This window comes from Solanum dulcamara, chromosome 3 (genome assembly GCF_947179165.1).
Source record: "Solanum dulcamara chromosome 3, daSolDulc1.2, whole genome shotgun sequence".
NCBI lineage: Eukaryota > Viridiplantae > Streptophyta > Magnoliopsida > Solanales > Solanaceae > Solanum > Solanum dulcamara.
Window position 1 is genome coordinate 77,418,771 of NC_077239.1, and position 23,846 is coordinate 77,442,616.

Below are 23,846 nucleotides of genomic sequence, written 5' to 3' on the forward strand. Positions count from 1 at the left end.
TTATAAATTTCATATTTTAAGAAGGCTTAGAGCCTGTTTGTATTGGCTTAAAAGTTGGTCAAATCTACTTTTAAGTCAGTTTTTGACTTTTGAAAGTATTTGGCAAATATAAAATAACTTAAAATAAGTTTAAAATAAGTTCAAAAATCAAAAGTAGGCCTCCCCTACTTTTTATTTTTTGACTTAAAAGTCATTTAAATTTAACTTTTTATTTTTAACTTAAAAGCTATTTTTTTAAGCCAATCCAAACGGGCTCTTATTTATATATATCCTTTGGATAACCTCTTAATATAATTAAGAAGACAATTGCTTGCAACATGAAGTCAAAATTGATAAACTAATTTATAGGACATTATGAAAATGCCAAGTCAATAGCCCATAATTTGGATATAGATAAGATGACTTCTTCTTTTCTTTTAGTGATATACTTTTGAAGCCTTTACAAAATCTAACTTTTTCACACAACACTTTCCAGGTGAAAGACTTAGAAATTTGTAAAATATGTGATTGGAAAAGCCTTAATTAAGTATACTAATTAAATGTAGCTTAACCACCTTACCCCACCCCCTCAAAAAACTGAGTATTGTGGGACACACAAATACTACTTACAAGTATAGACATATCTCCATACCTCTCCATGTGCACAAAGTAGGTAATGAGTTACATACTTTGTACTTATTATTACTTTCTCCGTCCCATATTAATTGTCCATATTGATTCTTTTTTAAAAATATAAATAAATTTGTAAAATTCAAAAAATATTTCTAATTATGGAGTAAATTGGTATAATTACCTTTTTTTACTAATGTTTTCTTAAAAAATATATGTGTAAAAGGAAAAGTGAACAACTAATATGAAATATGAAATAGATGTATGCATGGTCCAATTTGTTACACAAACCATTTCTATGAATAATAATTAGACAGATTTGATGAAGTCATATCTGCCTCTCTGTCCCATAATGTGGCAAACCAACTATATTGTGTTCATATTAAACACTAGAAATAAATGAGAAATTATAGTTTCAGCCAAAATATGGTTACAATATCCTATCCTAAACTACTTAGGTGTAAGTTTCCTATATCTCACAGAAGGTTCTCCCATCTTCTATCTTCTTCTACTCTATTGACATGTTTTGTCTATCCTAAATTTGGAAGGAAAATGAATAAATAAAAGAGAAAAAAGGAAGGAAAAAAAAAAAGAACAAGGAATATCTTAGAATAAGTCATCTTTGATTGTGATATTAACTTGTTTTGCTAAAGCTTTCATTATTGTATCTAGAAATAGTCAATGAATAACTTTTTTTAGTCAACGGTCACTGTCTTAAAAAGAGTAAGATTTGCATATATCTTACCCTTTGTATACCTCATTACATTGAATAAGTTGTTGTGAATAGTCAATCATTCAAGACCAATTTACTATTAAAAAACGCCTAAAATCGATCTAAAAAACTAACCTCTTGAAATCAAAATTTTTCAATTTTTTTTTTTTTAAAAAAACCGTCTTACTGAGGTCCGGAGGTCGATTTGGTTTCCGAACAAACTTTTTCTGAATTACGAGTTTAGGTCAAAATCGACCTTCGAAGATCGGTTTTGACCTATTCCTTTTAGTAGTGATTTGTTTTAAGCTAGAAAAGAAGAAAAGGGTGTTATTGTAATTTGCATCACTGTAGAAGTTCAAGATATAAAACGTGTGAATGCATTAATAACATTAATTGATTTACAACTAATTGTACAAAAACTTGTTCAAATTGATAAGTTATTTGCCCCCACAAATTATAGTGATTGAGATTGTGCAGACAGGTACTTGTTTCCTATAACCATGATTTAATTTAGCTTCAAACTCAAGCTAAATAACCAATAAGTTTTGCTTGTTGTACTTTTTTTTTCGATTGATCTACAAACTTCTGTGGGCGTATGCAGGATTTTTCGTTCTTCATTAGCGTATGTAGAATTTTCGTAAGCGATATTGAGGTATTGGTGTGCATAGACTTCTGTTTCTGGAGTTTTTTCAGTAAGCAATCTAAATAATATGCAAAGAAATAAGAACAAATTATCCTTGAAATGGTTGTCTAGAATTTTGAAGATCAGCATACATATATACCACAGAAGGACATAATAACATATGCTAATTGGTAAAGAAAAATAAAGAAATTTCACTACAACATACATAAGGCCTTTAAACCACACCAGAAAAACTGTGGCCTTTAGATCAAAGGCCATACTTCTCATCCTTAGGCAACACTTTTCAACCAGATATACCTGCAATAAGAGATCTGGATGATCTAGGTTGACGTTCGATAAGTAACAAGACTCTAGCAGCTTTCCTTTGAAGATGTCCATCTTCATAGATTCTACCTCCTGTTAAACGAGCGAGATGTAGCTTAGCTGTTAGCCCATAGAGATCCACCATTTCCCTTGACATAAACACTTTTTCCAGGACCCCCAAAGCTTCTCCCTTTAAAGACTCTGATCCCCAATTTAGAACTTCTATTATTGGTGATATTGCATCCTCCTTGTGTAGCACATTGGCTCCTCTATGAGGCGACTCTTCACGAACCAGAGTTGACAGTGTTTGAATCGCCTCATAAGACGTGGCATGTATCTTTTCTTTTAAAATTTTAACCAAATCAGGCAATGCATTTGCCTCCAATAGACAAAATGTTTTGTTTATGCTGCAGGCACCCCCGTGTGCAGGACAGATAGGAGCACGTGCTCGTCCAATACAGAAACAAGAAGCTTTACTGGATAATGCACATAGTTCATGACTGCGCATTGATAGATCCGTTAATAATGCAGCTGCTCTTGCTTGTGCAGTTATTGAATCAGCTTTGAGAAAGTTTACCAGTATAGGATATGCTCCAAGTTCAACCACATTACGTTGAGACTCGAGATTTGTTGGATCTGTGAACCTGAAGAAGGCACTAAGAGCATTTTCCTTAGCTTCCATGGTTCCGGATTTTAAGATGTTAATGATTGCCTTTAGTCCACCTAATTCTATGAGTTTCTCTCTGAGTGAAGTTTCCGATTTAGGAAGGTTGGCTAGTAAACCCGCTGCAGCCATCTGCACATCACCTTTGCTATCATTCTCAAGAAAACCAACTAAAGCTTCCAGCCTTCTTGGCTTAAGAAGATACTCAACGACACCCTCTGGCTCGTGTTGTGAGAAGAGGAAAAGTAGGTTTATTGCTGCTTCTCTTATTTCCTGGTTTGGATCATCAAGAAGGGGAAGGACCACTGAAACTCCACCAGCAGAGAGGACTGCTGATTTGACAAATCCAGCTTGAGATTGACAGATTCCTAAGAGTGCACGTAAAGCATGCCTACGAACAATGTCCGAGGATGTAAGATTCTGCTGAAAAGCCAGCAAGTATGCGATTACAGGCTCTAGTACAAGTTGGTTTCCAGTTTCATCTATCAAGAACTTAACTCCATAACCATTGCCCGAAAGATTAGCTAGAACTTCGCAGCATTTAGCGATGATAATTGAACGTACATGGGATGAAATCATCAGCTTTAAAACAATAGCAACCCCTCCAGCCGCAGCTATAAGCATCTTATTGTCATAAAAGCTTGATAGCTTCACAAGTGCAGATAATGAAAGTTCTTTTGATTCAATATTTCCAGATGTCATCTCAAGCAGAGGAAGGATAACTCCTTTCTCCCCGAGAAGCTTCATATCTTCATCCCTGAGCTCCAAACCAAGAATTGCTCTAACAATTGACATTCTTGAAGATGCTGATCCTGAAGATAATTGAACGATATAACTAAACATAAAACTCAAAAAGAAAAAATGTATATGCTGGAACTAGGCACTGACAACATAACCATATATCTATTCTTTAGTAAACATGTGAAGGAAAACGGTTTCAAGTATGTGCTTGATAGAGCTCCTTTCATGTCTCTACTCTTTAGCAGAACAATTTCTGTTTTGAGACCTAAAGCCCAGAAAGAAGCTGGAATGCTATCGATTTGCCAGATTCATCAAATTGAATCAACGTGAGAGTTTGCCCACTCTCATACAGTAAGCACAGCTTTATGCATTGGCAATTATATGTAAAAATTCTCTCATTGTGCTTCAATTACTTAAAGGCGTCCGGTTTCTGATTATATATTTCATTAAGCATCTTTTATGTTTTACCATTTGCCAGGATATTTTTTATATGGTCAGAAGATCTACATCTACTTGAAGAACCAAAAAGCAGTCAATGGATTAAGTCCCAAAAAAACTGTCACATGTATATACATAAGGCTGATACATGAATCCGATAGAGAAGAATAAGCTGATATATTAAGATTACAATCTATATCCATGTGCAACTGTAACATAAAACATTAACATATAGGAGTAACATATAAGAGTGTTGCAGCTATGCTTACCATGGTGCAACCTATCGATAAGTGGTCCATACCATCCCTCTCGAGCAGCCTTAACAATGTTCTCCTCTTCCTCATCACAAAGCTTAGCCAGGATTTCTTCTGCTTTCTCAGCTGAAGGACTAGCCTGACTTTTGAGAAAGGAGACGAGAAGCAAGATTGAATTGGACTGCTGAGAAAGCTTCTGGCAATAAGGCAAGTTCCAACTAGACTGATCTTGGAGAACCTCATATATCAGCTCAATTGCAGCGGTTGAAATGGCATAGTTTTTTCCGGAGCATGCTACAACATTCTCAAACCCCTGGTTCTCAACGAATACGTCCTGTAAATTATAGGGAATAACAGTTTGATTACGAACAAAGCAAATTAGGACTTTGCATGTTTAAAAGCAATACTTGGATGCATATTTGCTCATACACGAGGGCAGGATTATAACAATGGACCGTAATTCTGTGAACAATATAACATGGAGCCCAAATATGGACGAACATGGTTCTGATACCATCATAAGGAATGGACCTTGGGCCTAACTCAATCCAAAAGATAGCTCAAGAGGTGAGGATTGCATAAGACCATATAAGGAATCCAGTTTTCCTTTCCACAGCCTATGTGGCATGCAACACTCTGTTTTGGACAAGTGACCTTAAAGACTAGACTACTTTGACGAAACAAAAATTTAACAATAAATAAGTTCTAAATCATTAAGTAATTAACATTGTTCACTCCTGTAGCCCTATATCAAATGGATATGAAATGATCCACATGATAAGCCAAATATTATCCCACCCCCTGGCGTCCGTTCTAGACTATCTTGGTGTCCTATACTCTATGTTTCTCGGACTCGTCAAAAATGACAATGGGTGTGTGTCGGATTCTCCAAAAGGTAGTGTATTTTTGGAGAATCAGACACGGGTGCGGCATCGAAAGTGAAGAGTCCAAGCAACTTAGCCTATACTTAGAAAACAACTAAGCATGGAAAAGTAGGCCAAACATATGTTAGTAACAACAAGCAACAAGCAAAGTACAGCACAATGCGTAAACTAATTAACAGTTCTAGAGTGCAAACAATTAAATGAGAAATTAAACGAAAAGCTTACTGTTCATTTTTTTCAAAAAGAATACTAACGTCCTGTATGAAATATATATTTGATACAGCTATATGGAACAAAAGTGAAAGTGGAATTACTTGAATGAATAAGTTAAGGAAGCAGCAATTTCTGAGAGTCTATGTGCTTACTTTCACATTTGCTTTTTTAATATTTAAAGAAATTCACTCACCTTGTTTCTAGCATGCGCATCTACGACGTCCTTCAACGTAATCATCACTTTATCTTGCAGATATCCGCTTCGCAACCTGCCAAGCTTGGAGATGACAATTTCAGTGAGTCCCCCAATTGTCACCCATTCTTTATTTATCGAATTTGCTTTCATTAGTTCTTGCATTTGTGCAAGAGCCTCCTGAATTGATGCATCCACTCCAGAAAGCAATTTCCCCTTGCAAGCCCTGATTATGATGCAATAGTTGAGCTCTTTCCACTCCTGGATTAATTGTCTCAATTGGAGGTTTGGCCTGAACGACAAATCCTGCAGTTCTTCACCTGTTTCTGGATCAGTTTTCTCCCCCGAATCGAACCAAGCTTGGATAGAAGCTCTCTCACAGGCAGTCCCGGTACATAGGCTTACAGGATCTACCATTATAGCTCCTGTTATACAACAAATAAAAGCTTTAAATGGCTGAATGTATTCTTCTCTAGGATCATATCCCTCTATAATACTAACTCTCTGGAAATATTGGCTTTTGACTTCCTCATAATCTCTGGCAGCATCGGCTCGTGAGAGCAGCTCAATAACTTGATTCAGAAACAAGACTTCAGCTCTCTCTTTCCGATAAGCAGCTTCTTCTTTCTCTTTCTTGAAATTGTCTAGCTCTTTCGTTATCTCTGCTGGCTCCACTGGCACCCCAGCGGCCCTTGCTATTTCTTTAAGAATATTGTTAGCAAACTCCTGGTCGTGTATCTGATCGGATAGACCTTGGTTTAACTTGTTAACAATTTGGAGCCGCGATTGAGATGCCTCAAAGTTAGCTCTTTGCATCTCATTCTGCAGCCTATTTACCTCTTCTGAAATCCCCGACAAGACTTCCAGGTTGACAAGGGATAACGCGGCCAAAGATTTTCCGATGTCCCTAGTGACTTCCTGTACCTCCTTAACAATGCTCCTACACTTGACCAGCAAGTAGAAACGGGCTCGGTTTTTATACTTCTCAACCAAGTTATTAGCCTTCTTTAAATCAGATTCAAGGGATTCCAAAGCTTGCCTTGCGGCCGGGGAATCGTTTAACTTCTGCAACTGCAATTCTTTCAAGACAGGCTCAATGTCCAAAAGATAGTTCCCAAGAATCTTAAAACTCTCCTTCTCAAATAAGACATCATTCGCAGCTAGAGCTGTTTTATTTACTTGACTGCTAATCACAGCCAAAATCGTCCCAATTGGAACTAACTCTACCATTATGATAAAATGGCACTTGTTCTCCTGAGTTGATCACTAAATCTATGAAAGCTAAGCAAGTTCTTTTGCATTCAACATATTGTCTCTACTCCAACAATCTATTCACTATTTCAGATTTTCGACAAGTTAAGCAGCTTTTCCGGAGATGAAAATCTGAGATTCTACATAAACCAACAAAGAAGTGTAAATATTCCTCATGAAAGTTTGTTACTTGCATATAAATAAAGAAGAGAAAGGAAGCTAAGAGAGCTAATCATTTCTACAAATGTGTACAAAGTTCAATTCTACCTGAAAAAAATGGATTGTTTCTTTCAACAAGAGCTAAGAGCTGAGTGATTGCAAATTATAATTTTGAAGATAATTAATAAGCTTTCAATCAAAGGAAATGAAGCAAAATTGTAACAATTATGTATGAAAAAGGGAAAAAAGGATAACAATATACAACCTATGTTGCTCCGATTCTTCAAAAATATCACCAGATGTGCGTCAGATTCTCCAAAAGCTATGCATTTTTGGAGGATCTGACTAGGGTGCACAATACTTTTGGAGGGTCCGAGCAACATAGCTACAACTACATCACTACTAAGGCTGGCTCTTTCCTAAAAATTGAAACTTCAAGAATTATGAACTCAAGCAAGTAAATACAAAAACCAGAGAAAATGCACCTCTTTTAATAATTGAAAGCAAGAATGAAGAACCCCATTGCTGATTAAGGCATGAACTTCAGAAGAAACTTATTACTTTTGAGTATTCAAAGATTTTACAAATCAATTTATCCCAAAAATTCTCAAAATTTCAGTGCAGAAAAAGAAATAAAAGGGAGAAAAACAAGAAGTTACCTGTTTTTCCTGTTACTCCAAGCTTCAAGGAAATTCTTATGATGACCAGAATTTCCATTTGTCAAGAAAAGACTCATTATTTTAATTATATTAGAAAGACCCGTTGACTCATGCAAGTCAATGGATACAAAGAAAATAACAAAACAAATTAAATTCATCTCATTTTCTTGGAAGAAGCATGCTATAATATATTGAAAGTTTAATTTTTGACTGCCTTTCTTTTTTCAATAAAGAGTTTTTTTTGTAGTTGCTTAAGTCTTGGTAGAATGTTGCACCAGCCAACACGAACACCATAGTCATAAGAAAAAAATCCACGGAAAATCATCTCTTTTCCCGTGTTAGCTTAACAATTCTATAAACAACAACATATATCTTTGTGTGCGGAGGTTGTTTTGGATAGATCATGTCTTTACAATTCTATAAAAAAAAATTAAAAGATGCCCTTTCAAAATTTAGCAACTTATTGAAATGAGGAAATAGCTATTTTAGTTCTTATATTATTGCATAATTTCACTTTTAGTCTATATGTTATTAGATTGTGCACATTTAATCTTTATTTATTTGAAGTGTGCGGTTTTAGTCCTTAAAGTTAACAAAAGTTAACTATTTAACAAAATAATTATTTGATAATATATAAAATAAAATAATGAGTTGGTGATTTTAAATGCTTGAAAAATTATGTATATAAAATTAAAATTATATTTTTTTCATTAACTCCATTTTATTCAAATGTTCTATGCTTTATTTTTTATTTCTTAGCGACTCATTCTTCCTCTCTTTTTCAATGGATACTTATCAAGGTCAAATACGATTACATTTGAGAGTTTAATAGGTGGAGAAGCTCCTTAAGACTATCAATGGTGTCCTAACAACTTTCACTCTTTAAAAAATTTAACATTTAATTTTTATTAAATTTAATTTTTTTACCCACATAATTCTTAAACATTTAGAATCACCAACCCTTTAATTTATTTTATTTTATGCATTTCAAAATAATCATTTTGTTAAATAATTAACTTTTGTTAACTTCAAGGACCAAAATCGCACACTTCAAACAATTGAAGATTAAATGTACATAGTCAAATAACATAAAAATTACTATTGAAATTATGCGATAACACAAAAACTAAAACCGCTATTTCTCTATTGAAATTGGAATTCTTTTCCACTTTTATTCTTCCATATGCTAAAGTGTAAGGACATAGTTTTTAACATTTTTGTAAGAGTTAAAATGTGTAACCTAAGTTTCCCATAAGTTTTTTTTGTATTTGTGAATTATAATTTCTGAAAGTGAAGGGACCAATACCAAAAAAGAGAAAAGAAAAAAGAGAGTTTAAATGGAAAAGGGTTAGCTGAAATTTCCATTTGTGGAACCCATGCATCTAATACCAGATAAGCGACCTAGACTTGAATTATGTCCAGTCAATATTTAAGAAGGGCATTTGCCACTAAAACATACGCCGAACACAGTAACGTAGCCAGAATATTCATTAAGAGAATTTAAAATATAAAAAATAAATATACGAAAAAATCAGAAGGGGTTCAACATGTACTATATGTACATAAAAATAGAGTTAATGGTCAAAAAACATAGTTAACTATCATAATTTTTAAAATTTCATACCTGAACGATTAGGAGTGAGTTTCCTATCTGAACTATCACATACCGGATAGCAACAAAATACACCTAGACATTGACTAAACCAAATGTTTGTCCACAATCTCTTCGAAGAAGTTAATTAACCCAACCCAATTCTCACCGAGCCTCAAACACCACACAGTAAAAAAAACATAATATATTCTTCTTTTTTGTGGGACGAAAGAACGAAAAAATTCAACACGTAATGTATATTTCTAAGCCATCTCGTATCCAAAATTATTAGCCGACTAATTTAGATTCACACAAGATAGTGATTAAAGAAGGAAAAACACTCTACATACAGGTTTTCTAATCCAATAACTCTGAACCCCAAATCGCTGATTAAGGCAAAGGGATACCAATCCTGGTTGCATTGATAGTGTCATGAAAACTGATGAAACAAAAGATGAATGCATCTTCTACATACAAACATTCAACTCCTTCAAAGAAAGAAAAACCTTTTTTTGTGAAGGGAGGGGGGTTTTCCAACCTCTGTTTAACTGCTACAAGTATATTAAAGGAAGATACATAAAACACAGAAATGGCAGTGTACAATCACTGGCTTTGCCACACTGTTTTATTGGCAACAAACTCACTTATTGATGAACACTAGTTAGCACATCCATCTCTTGGCTGAACAGAAAGGACCTCTGGCTGACCTACAAATTCTTCTATGCCTCTTCGTAGTTGCACGTCAACTTCTTGTGCCATCTACCTCAGCTCCGCATTGCTTGGTCCCTCTCTCTCTTCCGAGCTATTTCTTTTGCAATCTCCCTCAGTTCCTCGGGCGATTGGGGCCTTACAGTTTCTGTAGGATAAACTACATATTCACGCTTCACAAGCGAAAAACATGGAGGTTTTAGATGGATATATCATTTTGTAAGCCAAAGATACATATAGGAACTGTGTTGTAAAAAGTTACAAAACCAATCATGGTATATTTAACATGATCTGGAAATGATTATTGTGTGATTAAATTAAATATGATTTGGAGATGATCGTTGTTACTGCATCTGCTCACTGAAGAACCAAATTCAATTGTTAGAATATTGCACTGAAATTGAACTGGGGTTGAAGTTGAATAAATAGACAATCAGAAAGAATGCAGAAAAATTATATATTATCTTAATGAATACTATCTGTTGCAAGGAGAAATTGGAAAAACTAAAGCCCAGAATGGAAAGCACAAGCCTTCTCTTGCGATAAAATACATCCACCAAATTATCTTCTTCTTTGTTTTTTGGGGGGTGGAAGTGGGGGGAGTTGTATCAATTAAATTTAAAATGGTTGTCATATTTAAGTAACATCATAACCCTGATGGCATCTGAACTATAACAGACCTAGTCTAACTCACAAGAATTGCCTTGCCTGTAAAACATAACTAGGTCTCTTATGAGTTGTGACCATAAGTTTTCCTCTATTCCTCCTTTTTCCCCTTTTAATATAACACTCAGAAATATTTTTTATCAGCTCCTAAATTTTCAGTTGTGGTAACTATGATTAACATACACAGGAAGCTAATAGAATGTGGAAAGGGACAGTGATTTTGCTAAAACTATTTATTTAAGGAATTCATTGTTATCTTTCCAGAATATAAGAGTTATAATAGGTTTTTCAACATTACCTTTCTAAAAAAAAAATTAAAAAAATAGGTCTTTGTCAGTTCAGGAATTTATTAAGTATTAGTCAAGGTTTTCCAAGTGTATATACAACTTATGATTAGCTTAGAATGAGAGACCAGAGAGTGAGAGGGAAACAGAGAGGGACAGACTTCAACAGTCAATTTCGCAGCACTCGTCAGAAGCGATTGCAGAGAAGAATTGATCTGAAATGAAGCACTTTGTCTATCAGCAAAAGGGTGGTTGTTCTGTTGTACTTCTTAGAAGCCATTGCAAGGTCAAAACATTGTCCAGTATGGGACCAAAACCACCAAAGCAGTGGAAACTATTTGGTTCACATGACTTGGAAATTTCAAGGGCTTATAATAACTTTTAACTTCAAAGAAGTGAACACAAATGAAACCTGAAAAGAAGTTATTGATGGCAGCTTAATGGAAAACATTTGTGATTACAACCCTGAAGAACATGCCTACAGAAAGTTTCAGATAACTTAGGCAACCTATAAGCCAACCTAAGACTGGAAAATGCAAAATGTTTAAGAATGCATCATCAGTTTGGAAGAAAGTATTCAAAAATATGAAAGCACTTAAAGATGGGCTGCATGATCAGTTTGACACCAGAAACATCTGAATGCATCTTCATAATGCTACTATGGCTTAGGCAAATTAGGAGTATATACTTTCATTGAGGTAAATGGTAAAACAAAGAAATAGTTGGTCTAAGTGCATAGATGATCCAACTATACTACCCACCAAAAGTAGAAGACATATCTTACTCACTATGAACAAATGATCATCTTTAAGCCTCACAATTTCCAAGCATCTTTTAACATCTTGTAACCCATTGTCGCTTCACCACTCGAAGTGCATACTAGGCCTGCACTTATCACATTTGAGGATCATGCAAGTTGCGCGCTTAGTGTCCATAGCAAAGCTACACTTCTAGTGGCTGACCTCTTTAGAGGTGTTGATGGTTAAACATAGGAATAGGATGGTAAGATAATTCATTTCAGTTAAAATTAAATGATTGGGATTCTTATTTCCTGTGTATTCCTTTCCTTTCAACAGCGGACAACTAAAGAAACGTACTCCAGTGCACTTTATACCGCCATAATCTCATACATACATTTCACATGTCAAACTGTATAGAGATGCTAATACATGTGGAAGTTTTCTTATGAGCCTACGAATCTCCACAAACATGATTAAAAAAGGGCAGCCCGATGCACTAAAGCTCCCGCTATGCGCGGGGTCCGGGAAAAGGCCTGACCACAAGGGTCTATTGTACGCAGCCTTACCTTGCATTTCTGCCGGAGGCTGTTTCCAAGGCTTGAACTCGTGACCTCCTGGTCACATGGTAGCAACTTTACCAGTTACTCCACAAACATGATAGTCTATCCAAATCCAAAAATGAAAGAAAGATCTAAGAAGTAGTTATATCCAGAAAATCTGTGTCACAATGGCCAATGGCCAATCCTCTATGGAGCAATAACTCTCTCTTTGCCGCACTTCTACTCATTTTCTTTGCTATTTTAATTTCCGGCAGAATGCGACACTCTCTCCTCTTTGTCGCTCTTTCACCTTCTTTTATGCTCCCTCCATACCATTTTATATGATGTTGTTTAATTGGCATGTAGTTTAAGAAAGAACAAAAGACTTTTGAAACTTGTTCTTTAAAACAAGTCAGAGATATTTGTGTGGCTATACATGGGTAAAATAAAAAGTTTGAAGTTAAATTATTTCTAAATATAGAAGAGTATCATTTTTTTTGAGATAGACCTTTAAGATATCACACTTTTTGCAACAGAACAAAAGGGAAAGTTCATTATATAAATTGTGACAGCAGAAGTATATCCTTCCTAGTCTCTTTCACAGTTTCTTCATAGCTCAATTCTGCACTATATACTCTAGTGCAAGGCCCGTCCCCTTTTAATGATTGCCAAAACTAGCTTAGTGCTTGGTTATCCTAAATGCGAAAAATACAAAATTTACCTATCAAAAAAAGGTTCTGCATTATACACTCGTCAATCCAGGGTATACATCTACCTTTCTCAACATTTTGTGCAAGCTTCTTTTCTCACATATATGAAATTACTAAATACAGATCATTCAAAATATTCCAATCCTCACTCAACTTAACTGATGCATGAAGACTTATCCTTTCAAACTCCCCACTCCCAAGAGCGGAGCCAGCTTGGGGTTAGGATACATGGTTAAAATTAGTTTTTATGTACATATAGTAATGTTGAACCCCTTCGCTAGTTTGTGTGTTTACTTCGTGAAAATCCTAGCTCCACCACTGCCACCTCCCAAATCCTTCAGTTAAAAAAAAACCTAGACAGCAGAAACACATATTTCAGAGCGCGATTTCCATTTCCTTCTCTGATTATATTCAATCAATCCGCAAAAACTTGATGCCAAACTAATTCCGATCCAGACACGTAAAGCAGACAACAAAAGCTTGATTGAAAAAAAAATTTGACTCAAGCTGAAAATAAACTCCAAGAAAACTAGAAACCCAGAAAAATATAAGCATAATGAAAGAAAAATTACAAATATATGGAGAAAAAAAGCGAGGAGAAATTTACATGACCCATGATTTTCTGTAGATTTTTGTTGTTGTTGGCAAACAAGTACATGAGACCAATTGGAACGGATACGTATACTGCGAACTTTACTATCTCTAATACACCTTTTGAAGTTCCAATAGACGACATCGTTTTCCCACTTCTTCTTCTTCTTCTTCTTCCTCCTGCTCAATGAAGAACGAGAGGATGAGAATTCATATGCGTGGAGCTTTGAGCTTTAATAGAAAAAAGGGCACCCAATTAAAACCAAATTGGCAAAAAATAGCCCCATTATATTATTACTTTTGTAACTAATTCCTTGTTACATTTTGGTAACTAATTCCTAAGAATTCCTTTTTTAGAAAAAGTACGGTTATTTTCAATTTTGCGTTCGGAAAAAGGTTAAAAATATCTCAAACATATGAGAAATGACTTACAAATATTCTTTCGATCAATTTAAAAATATCCTCAACCTACTTTAAAAAAAAAAAAAAAAGGAAAGTGACAAAGGGAGTATAATACAACAATTCTTTTTTTTCTTGGTCCAAATTACAGAACATTTTTCGTTGATAAAAGACAGTGAAAAGTTACAAAATTAATTTCATCGAGTAAAAATTTTTATGGTTAATAATTATACAGTATACAATTGAGATACAAATAATTGTAAATCGCTACATTGAATTTATTTTTTTTAAGATTTTTCTTTTCATTTATATTGAAAAAAATAGTATTTCGATTTCTACAATAAAACTACAACAACCCTTTTTATTTTCTTCAACTTCGTGGTAATGAAACGTACCCGCTCCGGGTCCGAAATCTCTTTTAGTTTGAACAACAATCCAGTGAAATCTCACAGCGTGGGTCTGGGGAGGGTAGAGTGTATGCAGACTTTACTCCTACCAAGGTAGGATGACTGTTTCCGAAAGACCCTCGGCTCAAAAAAAACATAAAAAGAAGTCAGATAAGGCAATGAAGTTCAAAGCGATTTAAGAAAGCAAATATCAAATAACGCAAAAAACGAAAGCGACACAGATAAAGTATAGTGGAGTAGAGTAGAGTGGGGAATAATAAAAGTACAGAATTACAGAAGTACAGAAAGTAATAGAAAGATAATAACAGAAGTCAAAGCACAAGAAATTATAATGCGCTAATGCGCCTACTAATACGGAATTCTACAATAAAACTGTAGACAATAAAATTTGTGTCGAGAAAATAATAATCAAGATTGAAAAATATTGCAAGAATCGTATTTATTGATTTAAAAATATGAGCGTTACAATCTCTATGAATCCTCTGATTCGTCTTTTTAAATATAAATTCAAGAGTTTTTGAACTTGATCTTGAATTTGGTTGAATTTGATGATTTGATCTTAACTTGTAATTGAATTTAAGGGATTTTGGGCTTGATTTTGAATCTTGTAGTGTTGATCTTGAATTGGGCTCATCCTTTGTAGCCCAAATTAATAGACTAGCCTAATAGAATTGAACTTTAATTAAATTCATATTTATTGAATTTAAATAATTAATCTAATTATATTAATTTATAATATTGGGACTCATATATTCATGAATTTAATTTAATAAAATCATTTTATAAATTTTCAATTCCAATATTTTGGATTTTAGCCATTGAGTAAAGAGAGGATTTGCTACAGTGATTCAGGCTCCTTTCTTTTCTAGCTTTGGCGGGAAGAATGAATGAATTCCTACGAATCCTCTCACTCTCAGGGACGGATTGAACAGCAACTAAGAGATAAGCGCTCTCTCTACAGCCAATTTTCTTTAATAGAAGCCTTAAAGGCCTAATCGATTCCAATTTCAAATTTCGCTCTGAACCGGAATCATAGAACTCGGACATGATAGATATCGGAAACATAATAAGATTGAGGAGCGGAAAACCACTCGGCTCAAGCCAAGGAGCGGGGTAAAACCATTCTCAGAAGGAGTCGATTGACTCAGTTAATCCTACTATGTTCAGGAGCTAAGTCATTGCAACCTAAAATACGGGGTATTGGCGATAGGAGAGGGGAGGGGGGGGGAGGGTAGCGACTGTTTATTAAAAACACAAGACTCTACTAAGTGGAAAGGGTTACGATAGCAAGTCCGAGAGCCTCCATGACAAAAAGAGGGCGCTTTCCTTGTGTTGCACTCGCGTGATTCACCGGTTCCACCGACAGACTTCTAGACTGTTGTAGCATGTCCTTATGGTTAAGTCCAACATTTACTTACTAATTTAGTATAAGCAAGCTACATTTTCAAAAATGAAATGTTTCATAAATCAAAGTTTTGTAAAATATTTTCATTGGATTCTTGATTTTGCAGACATAGCTACCCTTAGCAGAAATCTCGAGTTCAAAATTGAATATGGAGAAATTTTATTGATAGCGCAATCTCAGGTTCAAAATTGAATATGGAAAATTTTTATTGATAGCGCGACCCCCAAAATTGACAATGCCAATCCAGATTTAGTTGAAACTTTTCGAAATTTTAATACAAGCAACGGACAAAAACAAAAAAATAAAGACATAGCAACTCTTCTTAAGGCAATAGTAGTGAATAGCAAACATGCAGATGTCAGAAATATGGCAACCTAATTTGGCACTTCATCAACAATGCAATTGTTGTGCACTATTAACTTGGAATCGTCTGTGGCTTAAAACATGTAAAATAGCATAGCAAATATTCAACTTCAAAAGCAAGCAAGCATCTGGTGTTTAACTAACAGAATCCTAGGTTGCATTACAAAGCACTAATAACTTAATAATGACATCATTGTACAACTTTAAAACACGTCACCCACTGCCCAAAAACAAAATTGTTGATACTAAAAATGTCTCTGCTGAGACACTTATTCTTCAGTTTTCTTCTTCTTCTTCTTTTTCTCTTTCTTTTTATCCGTGATTTCTGTTTCATCGTCATCAGCATCAGCATGTTTCCTCTTCTTTTTCTTACTTTGTTCCATTTCTACATTTTCCACTTCATTATCTGCATGTTTCCTCTTTTTCTTCTTCTCCTTCTTCCCAGTGTCTTCAGGTTCTGCGACGTCCTCTGTTTCAGCAGATTTCTTCTTCTTTTTCTTTTTCTTCTCTCCTTCAGTAACAGGGGCTTCTTCCTCAGTTTGAGGCGGCTGTTCATCAATACTCACTGTTTTCTCCTCATTCTCAGTGTGTCCCATAACCGAATCAGCAGAAGGATTGTAAGCCTACATAAGGGGAAGTCAATACTGGAAGCAAACCAAGAAAGTACAGCGCAAAAAGAGAGGATAGTCCCAAACCTTAGCTGGTGTTATCAGCCCTCCTTTCTTACGATCCTTGTCATAAAATTCAATCTTAGGTTTGCCCTTAGCAGACCCAGCTGATTTGCTCAACTCTTTGCCTTCTAAGGCTCTTAAGCGCGCTTCAAGCTAAAAAATTTGCATATTATAATAATCAGACTAGATAAAGAGCAGGAATGAAAAATATCATCCAAAGATAATAACTGCCAACATTACCTTGGCCCGATTCTCCAAACCCATGGTATTATCTTGGCTATCTGCAAGAGCATCGTATCGAATAGCCAGAGCAGTTTTTGCAGCAAGAGATCTTGAAATTTTACCCTTGTGTTTTGGTGCTGCCTGTCCAATCAAAGATGCATGATATATAAGCCCGTATTTTGGAGTTGCGTGTTTTGTCTTCAAAGCTCTGAAAAGGGCCTTTTCAGCACCAAGTATCTGAACTGTACTTCCAGGTTGCTTCGCAAGATTCATCAAGCTACCACCATGAGCAATAAGCCGAGCACCAACAAGTTCTCCAACAAGAGCCGTAAGATTTGGGGCAATGGTGTTCATCCTACTCTTCAAATAATCATATAACTGAGCTCTGTACTCGGAGAATGACAGAACTTGGGTGCATAAATCTTTAATATTCTCCAGATCAAGATCACTAACTTCAGTGCCCATGGAGATCATGGATGCCTCTTTCAGTTCTGCCTCAACCTCTTCTGGGAGTATCTGTAAACATTGTAATACAAAAGTGTGAAATTTGTCTTATGTATTCAGAATAACGCAAGTATCTCGTAAAAAGCAAGATTGCTTATTGGACTACAATATATCACAAACTTCATTCCAACAGGCAAGTTAGCCAACATACTGATGAATAAAAATGAACAGTCATCTACTTTTTTAGTTCAAATCATTTGAAGCATTTAAAAGAAGCCACTCCTTACCTCAGAGAAATCCAGCTTTGCGGCATTTGTACGGTCACCCATCAACTTCACAGCCTTAGCATAAAGAATGTTATCTTGTACAATCTTTGCAAGTTCTGGAAAATGCCAACCATACCATTCTCGGACCCTCATGGCATATGTATTTAGCTCTTTATCAAGATCATCCAACAAGCTAATAGCCTGTACAATCATTGTATCCACCTGTAAAAGCAATAAACAGTCAGTTGTACAGCTATCTGTTTAACGAAAAGACAAATCTGTCAAGAATATAGAGACATATTTATGAGCTATACAGAGAAGATCAAGAGGCAGAAACTGGTAAGACTATAAAACATTCTTTTTAATGCTAGCCATAACAGATATACATTGTACAATAACATAGCGAAGCACTATAGTCTAATCCACTGCAAGCTAAACAGACCTTGCAAGGATTCGGTGAATTACATGAAACTACATAACCTCACCAGGCAAGAAATTGTCAGATATCAGGAAACCACAGAACTGTGACTACTGACTACTCAAATTACATGTGAAGCATCATTTGGGATACATATGGAATGAGCATAAAATTGTCTGCATAAACAATGAGAATGCCAGCCTACATGTTTCACCATCAGAGTGCTTTCTGAACAACAATATTCCATATTTTTGTAAATTTATACTCTTTAGACCTTCTGTTACAGTTACACAACACGATTCAACTTCAAGCATCAGAATTGAAAATTTCAAGGGTGAAGTCAAATAATTTGCACTATCTAAATTTTAATAATGACCATCTAGCATCATCAGAAATTGTATAGAATAATATTTATCCAACAAAAGATTACGATCTCAAATTATTTAAGATAATAGTAATACTACACAAGCTTTAGCAAAAAGGATACAACCTAGAATATACAAAACCAAAGTGTTCTGTAGCAATTGATTTTTTAAAAGGTCACTGCCCCAAATCCCTTACCCAGAAGTGATGGTAGGTCCTTTTCCATTATGTTCCCTTGGTGGATTGAACCCCCAACCTCATTGTTGGAGGTGGAGGGTCCTTTTATATGATGTCTTTCCCTTCCATCCACTAGACTAACCTTTCTTTTTCTCCCGTGGTAAGTACAAATATCCAAACTGAAACCATGTAGAACATGAAATAAATCAGTCAATTTATAGCAAATTACCTTGTCAGGGCTAAACTTTAGCTTGTATCTTGAAAGACTGTGAGATAAACCCAAGCTCATCGGAGCCAAGTCTTGAGATGCAAGACCAGAAATGAGCTCAGTCAACTGACTTCTAACTCCTCTCATCAATTCCATGACAACATTATTATGAACACAATCAATTTGCTGCAAGCACATCAGACACCAGCTTTAGCTAAAAAAAATTGAAAAACAGAACAAAACAAAGAAACAATGAACTGACATAAAAAGGGAACTTACCAGTTTCTCTTTAATTGCATTTCCAAGCTTTGAATCAGCAACCCCCAAAGTTTCACCATCACAATGTGCTTTCAAGAACTTACGCAGTCCTTTGCTGGGCTTGCTATCTATCAACAGGGTAGCTGCTGACAGAGCTTCTGAGGTGTTCTCAAACTTGGAGAAAGCTTTTAGCTTCACAACCTGTTTTCAAAACCAACCAATCAAGCGAATGAAGAATGTATGAAACATAAAGTTGAAAACTTTAGACAGTTCATATCCCCACCATCAACTAAGCACAAATAATGCAAGCTTACGTCTACAAAATTAACAGAAAGAACAACAAATCTCCGCCTAGCTTTGTCCAAATTTTAACATGCTACACCAAGATTTCTCCTTTTAAAGTACCAAAAAGTTTACCTTTCTGGCGGAATCAGTTGAGGAGAAGTCCTTCCACAAATCCTGCAACATACACCAAAAACAAAAACTCTATAAAACAAGAAAACACAGAACAAAAAATGGGTAAGAGATGAATGTATGTTACCTCAACTTTGGAGAGCTTTCCCTCATCCAAAACTTTGAAAAGGGCAAAACCTGCCGGTGTTTCAAACAATACCAACATCTCCGGAAGAAGCTGCAAAGAAGACGAACTTCCACCTTAAAAAACCGGAAGTCCGAGAGACCAGAGGATTTGGAAGGCGGAGGCTTATTTGTGATTAGGGTTTAGGGGTTTACAGCAATGTGTTATTTAAGTGGGGAAGAAAGAGAAAAAGGGTTAGGGTATAAGGATGTGAGCCGGGTCAAATTAATTTTGGGTTGGGCTGATATTGATCTGAGAGTAGTTGGGTCCAATATGGAATGAACTGGTCTTTTTGATGTTTTTATGTCAAAAAAATGTCTTCAAATGATTTTGGAGAAACTGCATAATTACATCAATATTCCTATTATATTTACTAATTTTTTTTATAGTTTGAAATAACTATATTTTATATCATATTTCATGGCAGATACATCAAGATACATAATTTTTGCTACCAGATACACTACAATAGGGAGAGAGGTGAGTGAGAATAAAAAAGAGGCGACTAAGATTGACCCATGTATCAAAAATATATGCGAATCACATTAGATATACACCAGATACGTATATCTGGTGTGTTCGCATGTATCTAGGATACCAGATACGCGAGCGAGATGGAAGGAAGGTGAGTGAGATTTGTCTATGTATCACATATACATACAAATCCACTTGAATACTAATGTATATTTAAGTAATTAGCTTCGTGGATTTCCGTAAGTTACCCATTGATTTTTGCGATCCATATAAAAGTTGAAATGAGCCGAGAGTCTTTCGAAAACAGCCGTCCTACATTGGTAGGAGTCAGGTCTGCGTACACTTTATCCTCCCCAGACCCTACGATGTGGGATTTCACTGGGTGGTGGTTGTTGTTGTTGTTGTATAAAAGTTGAAATGAGATAAAAATATATATTTAATTAATTACCAAGCTTCTTAGCTTTAACATCATAAAAATAATTATTTCGACATAAAATTCTTAATCACATTACAGGTAAATTAATTAAGTTGGGTAAATATAAATCATATTTTAAAAAAATATATTTAAATTTTTAAAAAAATTGCCAAAAATAATAATAATCAAACACAACTCCAACTTCAAAAATTCAGCCTCGAAATACTCTTTCAATAACCTATTGACTTCTGACTACTCTTTTCGGGTAAATTTTGAAGATGAGGATCATAATAAAGAATGCCCAAAAATCTGAAGGGTATGAAATACACTAATTAATTAATAAGGAACTAAATTGATTTTTGTTGACACCCAATTTTGATCCTTTATAATATAAATTAATAATTAAATTTTTTTATTTTTAATAATTTTAAAATAATTAACTTGCAAAAATCTAATAATATTTTTTATTACTTTTAAGTATTTTTTGATATTTTTTATAATTTTTGAACGATATATATATTTTTATAATTATTGCCTTTTATGGTTATTCGAAAATTATCTCAAAAAGATTTTGATTTTTAACTAAATATTTTGTTAATTAGTTTGGCTTAATTAATAGTTTTATATTTTTAGTTAACTAGTTTAAAATTAAGTTAATTATATTACTTTATCAAGATTAAGAAGCTCGTTAATTAATTAGTATCAATTCATTTTATTTAAATTTTAATCAAATTTTCTAATTAAATTCACTTTGACTAAATTCGAAATTTGAATAATTATAATTTTACATATTGTCAAAAAATTACAACGATTAACCATTTTTGGCTCTATCCTTTCCCAATTCTATACCAAACAAAGCCATTTCTTTTTGTTTTACCATTATACTCGCACACATGTCACACCATTTCCATTTCCAATTCCAATTTACACATATCCCACCCAACACTATATAATTTCGTGCACTTTACACCTAATGCAACTAATGACCTCACCTATACAAATTCATCGTCTTCTTCTCTCCCTTATCAAACCCAGAACCAAAAATTCTTTCCCAAAGGATGACGTCCAGCTCAGTCCCTCTTTTCATGTTTGAAAATTTACAAATCTAAAGCCTCCGATTGGTGACTTAGGATTAGAAAAATCTCCCTCAAATCTAATCCGAATCAAAGGTCATCAAAATTAAATTCGGATTATTAGGGATATGTTCTTTTTTTTGAAATTCAAATTGATTGTATTTCAACTATAAATTGTAGATTTGTTTATCGAGAAGAAGACGGAAAAAAAGAGGGATAAAAACAAAAGATAGATTCTAAAATACATACCAATTTCACTCGAAAAGCAAGAAAAATCTCTCTAATTTACACAAGTTTTTTTTTCCGAGTCGAGAGGCTCTTGAATCTGAAGTTTTCAGTTCATCTTAATTCTCTCCGGTGTAGTTCTGTTCGTGGTGAAAGGATAAGCTTTCAACTCTCGTCTCAGTTCCTGCTCCAAAAGAGGTAACTCCTTTACTCTGTTTATCTTCCTATTTTTTCGTTTGGCGCGATACTTGTGATGTGGTGAAGCTTTTAGCATTGTGATTATGTTGAGGTTGCTTGTTGTTATTAACATTCTAGTTTAGCTCTTTTAATGTTTCAACTTAGATCTCTTATGACTTAATCTGTTTCATCTATGTTTGGCGTGATATTAATTCATAAGTATGAATCTGTTATTCACCTCATGATTAAGAGATTCAAGCCAGTGTATGCTTTGCGATTGCCTTACTCGGCTTAGTATAGTTCCTGTTTGTTATGCATCTGCAGTGGTCATCAGTGTTCTATGTCATATCTTTGTTATTCTCTCGTTTTGAATCTGCTAAGTTGAGTCTTTTGTTGAATTTATTTTGCCATCGTTTTACTTCGTTTTCATTTTACTTGCTACTAGTTAGCGTTATTTTCAAATAGGTGCAAAAATCTCAGAAATTAATTGATATGATTCTTTGTTTTCTATATTCTTAGGTTTCATTGTTATGTTTTAGATAGTTTGCTAATTTTCTCGTTTAATTTGAAATCCTATAAAATCATGTATTTTATTGTTACGTCCCCGGTAGAAAGAAATGTTATGAAACTTGGGTCTTTCTTTCCCTTTCAGTCTCTCTGTTTGCCTGCACTTTAAAAAAATAATTTTGCTATTGGTGTATATTATATTAATTTTCAAATTCGCAACAAGGTTTTGTTTACTGCGACTCAATCTGATTAAAATGTTTGTCCATTTAAATTGAAAGCTAGTTATACTCGAATGAATAATGTTATTTCCTGTGAAGTCTAAAGTGTTCATTTTTCTCTCTCTTCAGTATACTTTTAGCTTAATGATTTAATAGTGAATTTTGTAGGATCAATTAATATATATATATATATATACATATTTTTTGAAAGCTATCGCTGAACATGTTCTCTTCTTGTTTTGGAACAGATTCTAGCATATTAGCTTGAATAGTTTATGTGTTTAATTGGCTTAATGTGAGTCTGTTAATGTTGGGTATGGATGGAGTATTAAATGTTTAAAATTGGTGATGACTAATTGGCCCTAGTTAATTATTTGGAATGGTCTTAATTAGTATATATATATAAAAAAAAAAAGGGAAATTTACATAAATGTACTACATTAAGAAGATATTTATCATTTATAATAATAATATTTTTTTTCACTGAACACTTATGATATAATTTTAATACATATTAGCAAGAATAATTTATAAAACTCATATAATACAAGTTTTATTCATGGATAATTTATTTATCACATACTCTAATACACTTATAATACATTGTGTCAATTTCTTACCAAACAAATATAATATATTTTAAAACACTTATAATACATTTATATTACATGCATAATTCACTTTTAATACATAGTAGATATATCATAAAATTGTTATATATTGCTATAAATCGTAATAAATAAAAAGTATCACTAAAATCAGTAATTATTTATTAAAAAGTGTTTTTCCTTTAAACAAATCACCCTTTTTAAGTCTTCAGGCTTTGGTTGACATTATTTCTAGTGGTTTGGTTATGCAATGTTATTAAGCCTACCATAATCAATACGTTATAACTTGTATATTTTATTCTTGTGTTGCATGTGATCCCATTCGAGTCCATTTCCGATTCCCCTTCTCATATCATTGAGATATTTTGGGTTGGCCTCGTCATATTTTAGGAATGGAGTGTTCACAGGTTTCGGAGGAG

The 23,846-nt window shown here is 34.2% G+C and overlaps 3 protein-coding genes across 4 annotated transcripts; all 3 read right to left on the reverse strand.

Moving 5' to 3' along the window:
- Window positions 1-2,042: 2,042 nt before the first annotated feature.
- LOC129883072 (U-box domain-containing protein 24-like) lies at window positions 2,043-7,848 on the reverse strand. Of its 2 annotated transcripts, none has more exons than XM_055957631.1 (4): window positions 7,724-7,848; window positions 5,655-7,045; window positions 4,380-4,698; window positions 2,043-3,743 (listed from the first exon to the last, which is right to left on the reverse strand). In XM_055957631.1, exons 2-4 carry the CDS (start codon window positions 6,882-6,884, stop codon window positions 2,248-2,250), a joined length of 3,045 nt encoding a protein of 1,014 aa, XP_055813606.1. In that variant the 5' UTR covers window positions 6,885-7,045; window positions 7,724-7,848; the 3' UTR covers window positions 2,043-2,247. The 2 variants fall into 2 exon arrangements, with proteins under 2 accessions (XP_055813606.1, XP_055813607.1); XM_055957632.1 differs by lacking the exon at window positions 7,724-7,848 and adding an exon at window positions 7,550-7,673.
- Window positions 7,849-9,704: 1,856 nt separating this feature from the next.
- LOC129883074 (uncharacterized) lies at window positions 9,705-13,820 on the reverse strand. The gene is made up of 2 exons (XM_055957635.1): window positions 13,569-13,820; window positions 9,705-10,195 (listed from the first exon to the last, which is right to left on the reverse strand). The coding sequence occupies exons 1-2, from the start codon at window positions 13,695-13,697 to the stop codon at window positions 10,079-10,081; spliced, it is 246 nt and encodes an 81-aa protein (XP_055813610.1). The 5' UTR covers window positions 13,698-13,820; the 3' UTR covers window positions 9,705-10,078.
- A 2,374-nt stretch (window positions 13,821-16,194) lies between these two features.
- Window positions 16,195-19,898, reverse strand: LOC129883073 (probable nucleolar protein 5-2). Its single transcript, XM_055957634.1, has 8 exons — window positions 19,695-19,898; window positions 19,571-19,612; window positions 19,175-19,354; window positions 18,917-19,081; window positions 17,751-17,951; window positions 17,038-17,535; window positions 16,822-16,950; window positions 16,195-16,749 (listed from the first exon to the last, which is right to left on the reverse strand). The coding sequence occupies exons 1-8, from the start codon at window positions 19,770-19,772 to the stop codon at window positions 16,396-16,398; spliced, it is 1,647 nt and encodes a 548-aa protein (XP_055813609.1). The 5' UTR covers window positions 19,773-19,898; the 3' UTR covers window positions 16,195-16,395.
- Between the last annotated feature and the right edge of the window lie 3,948 nt (window positions 19,899-23,846).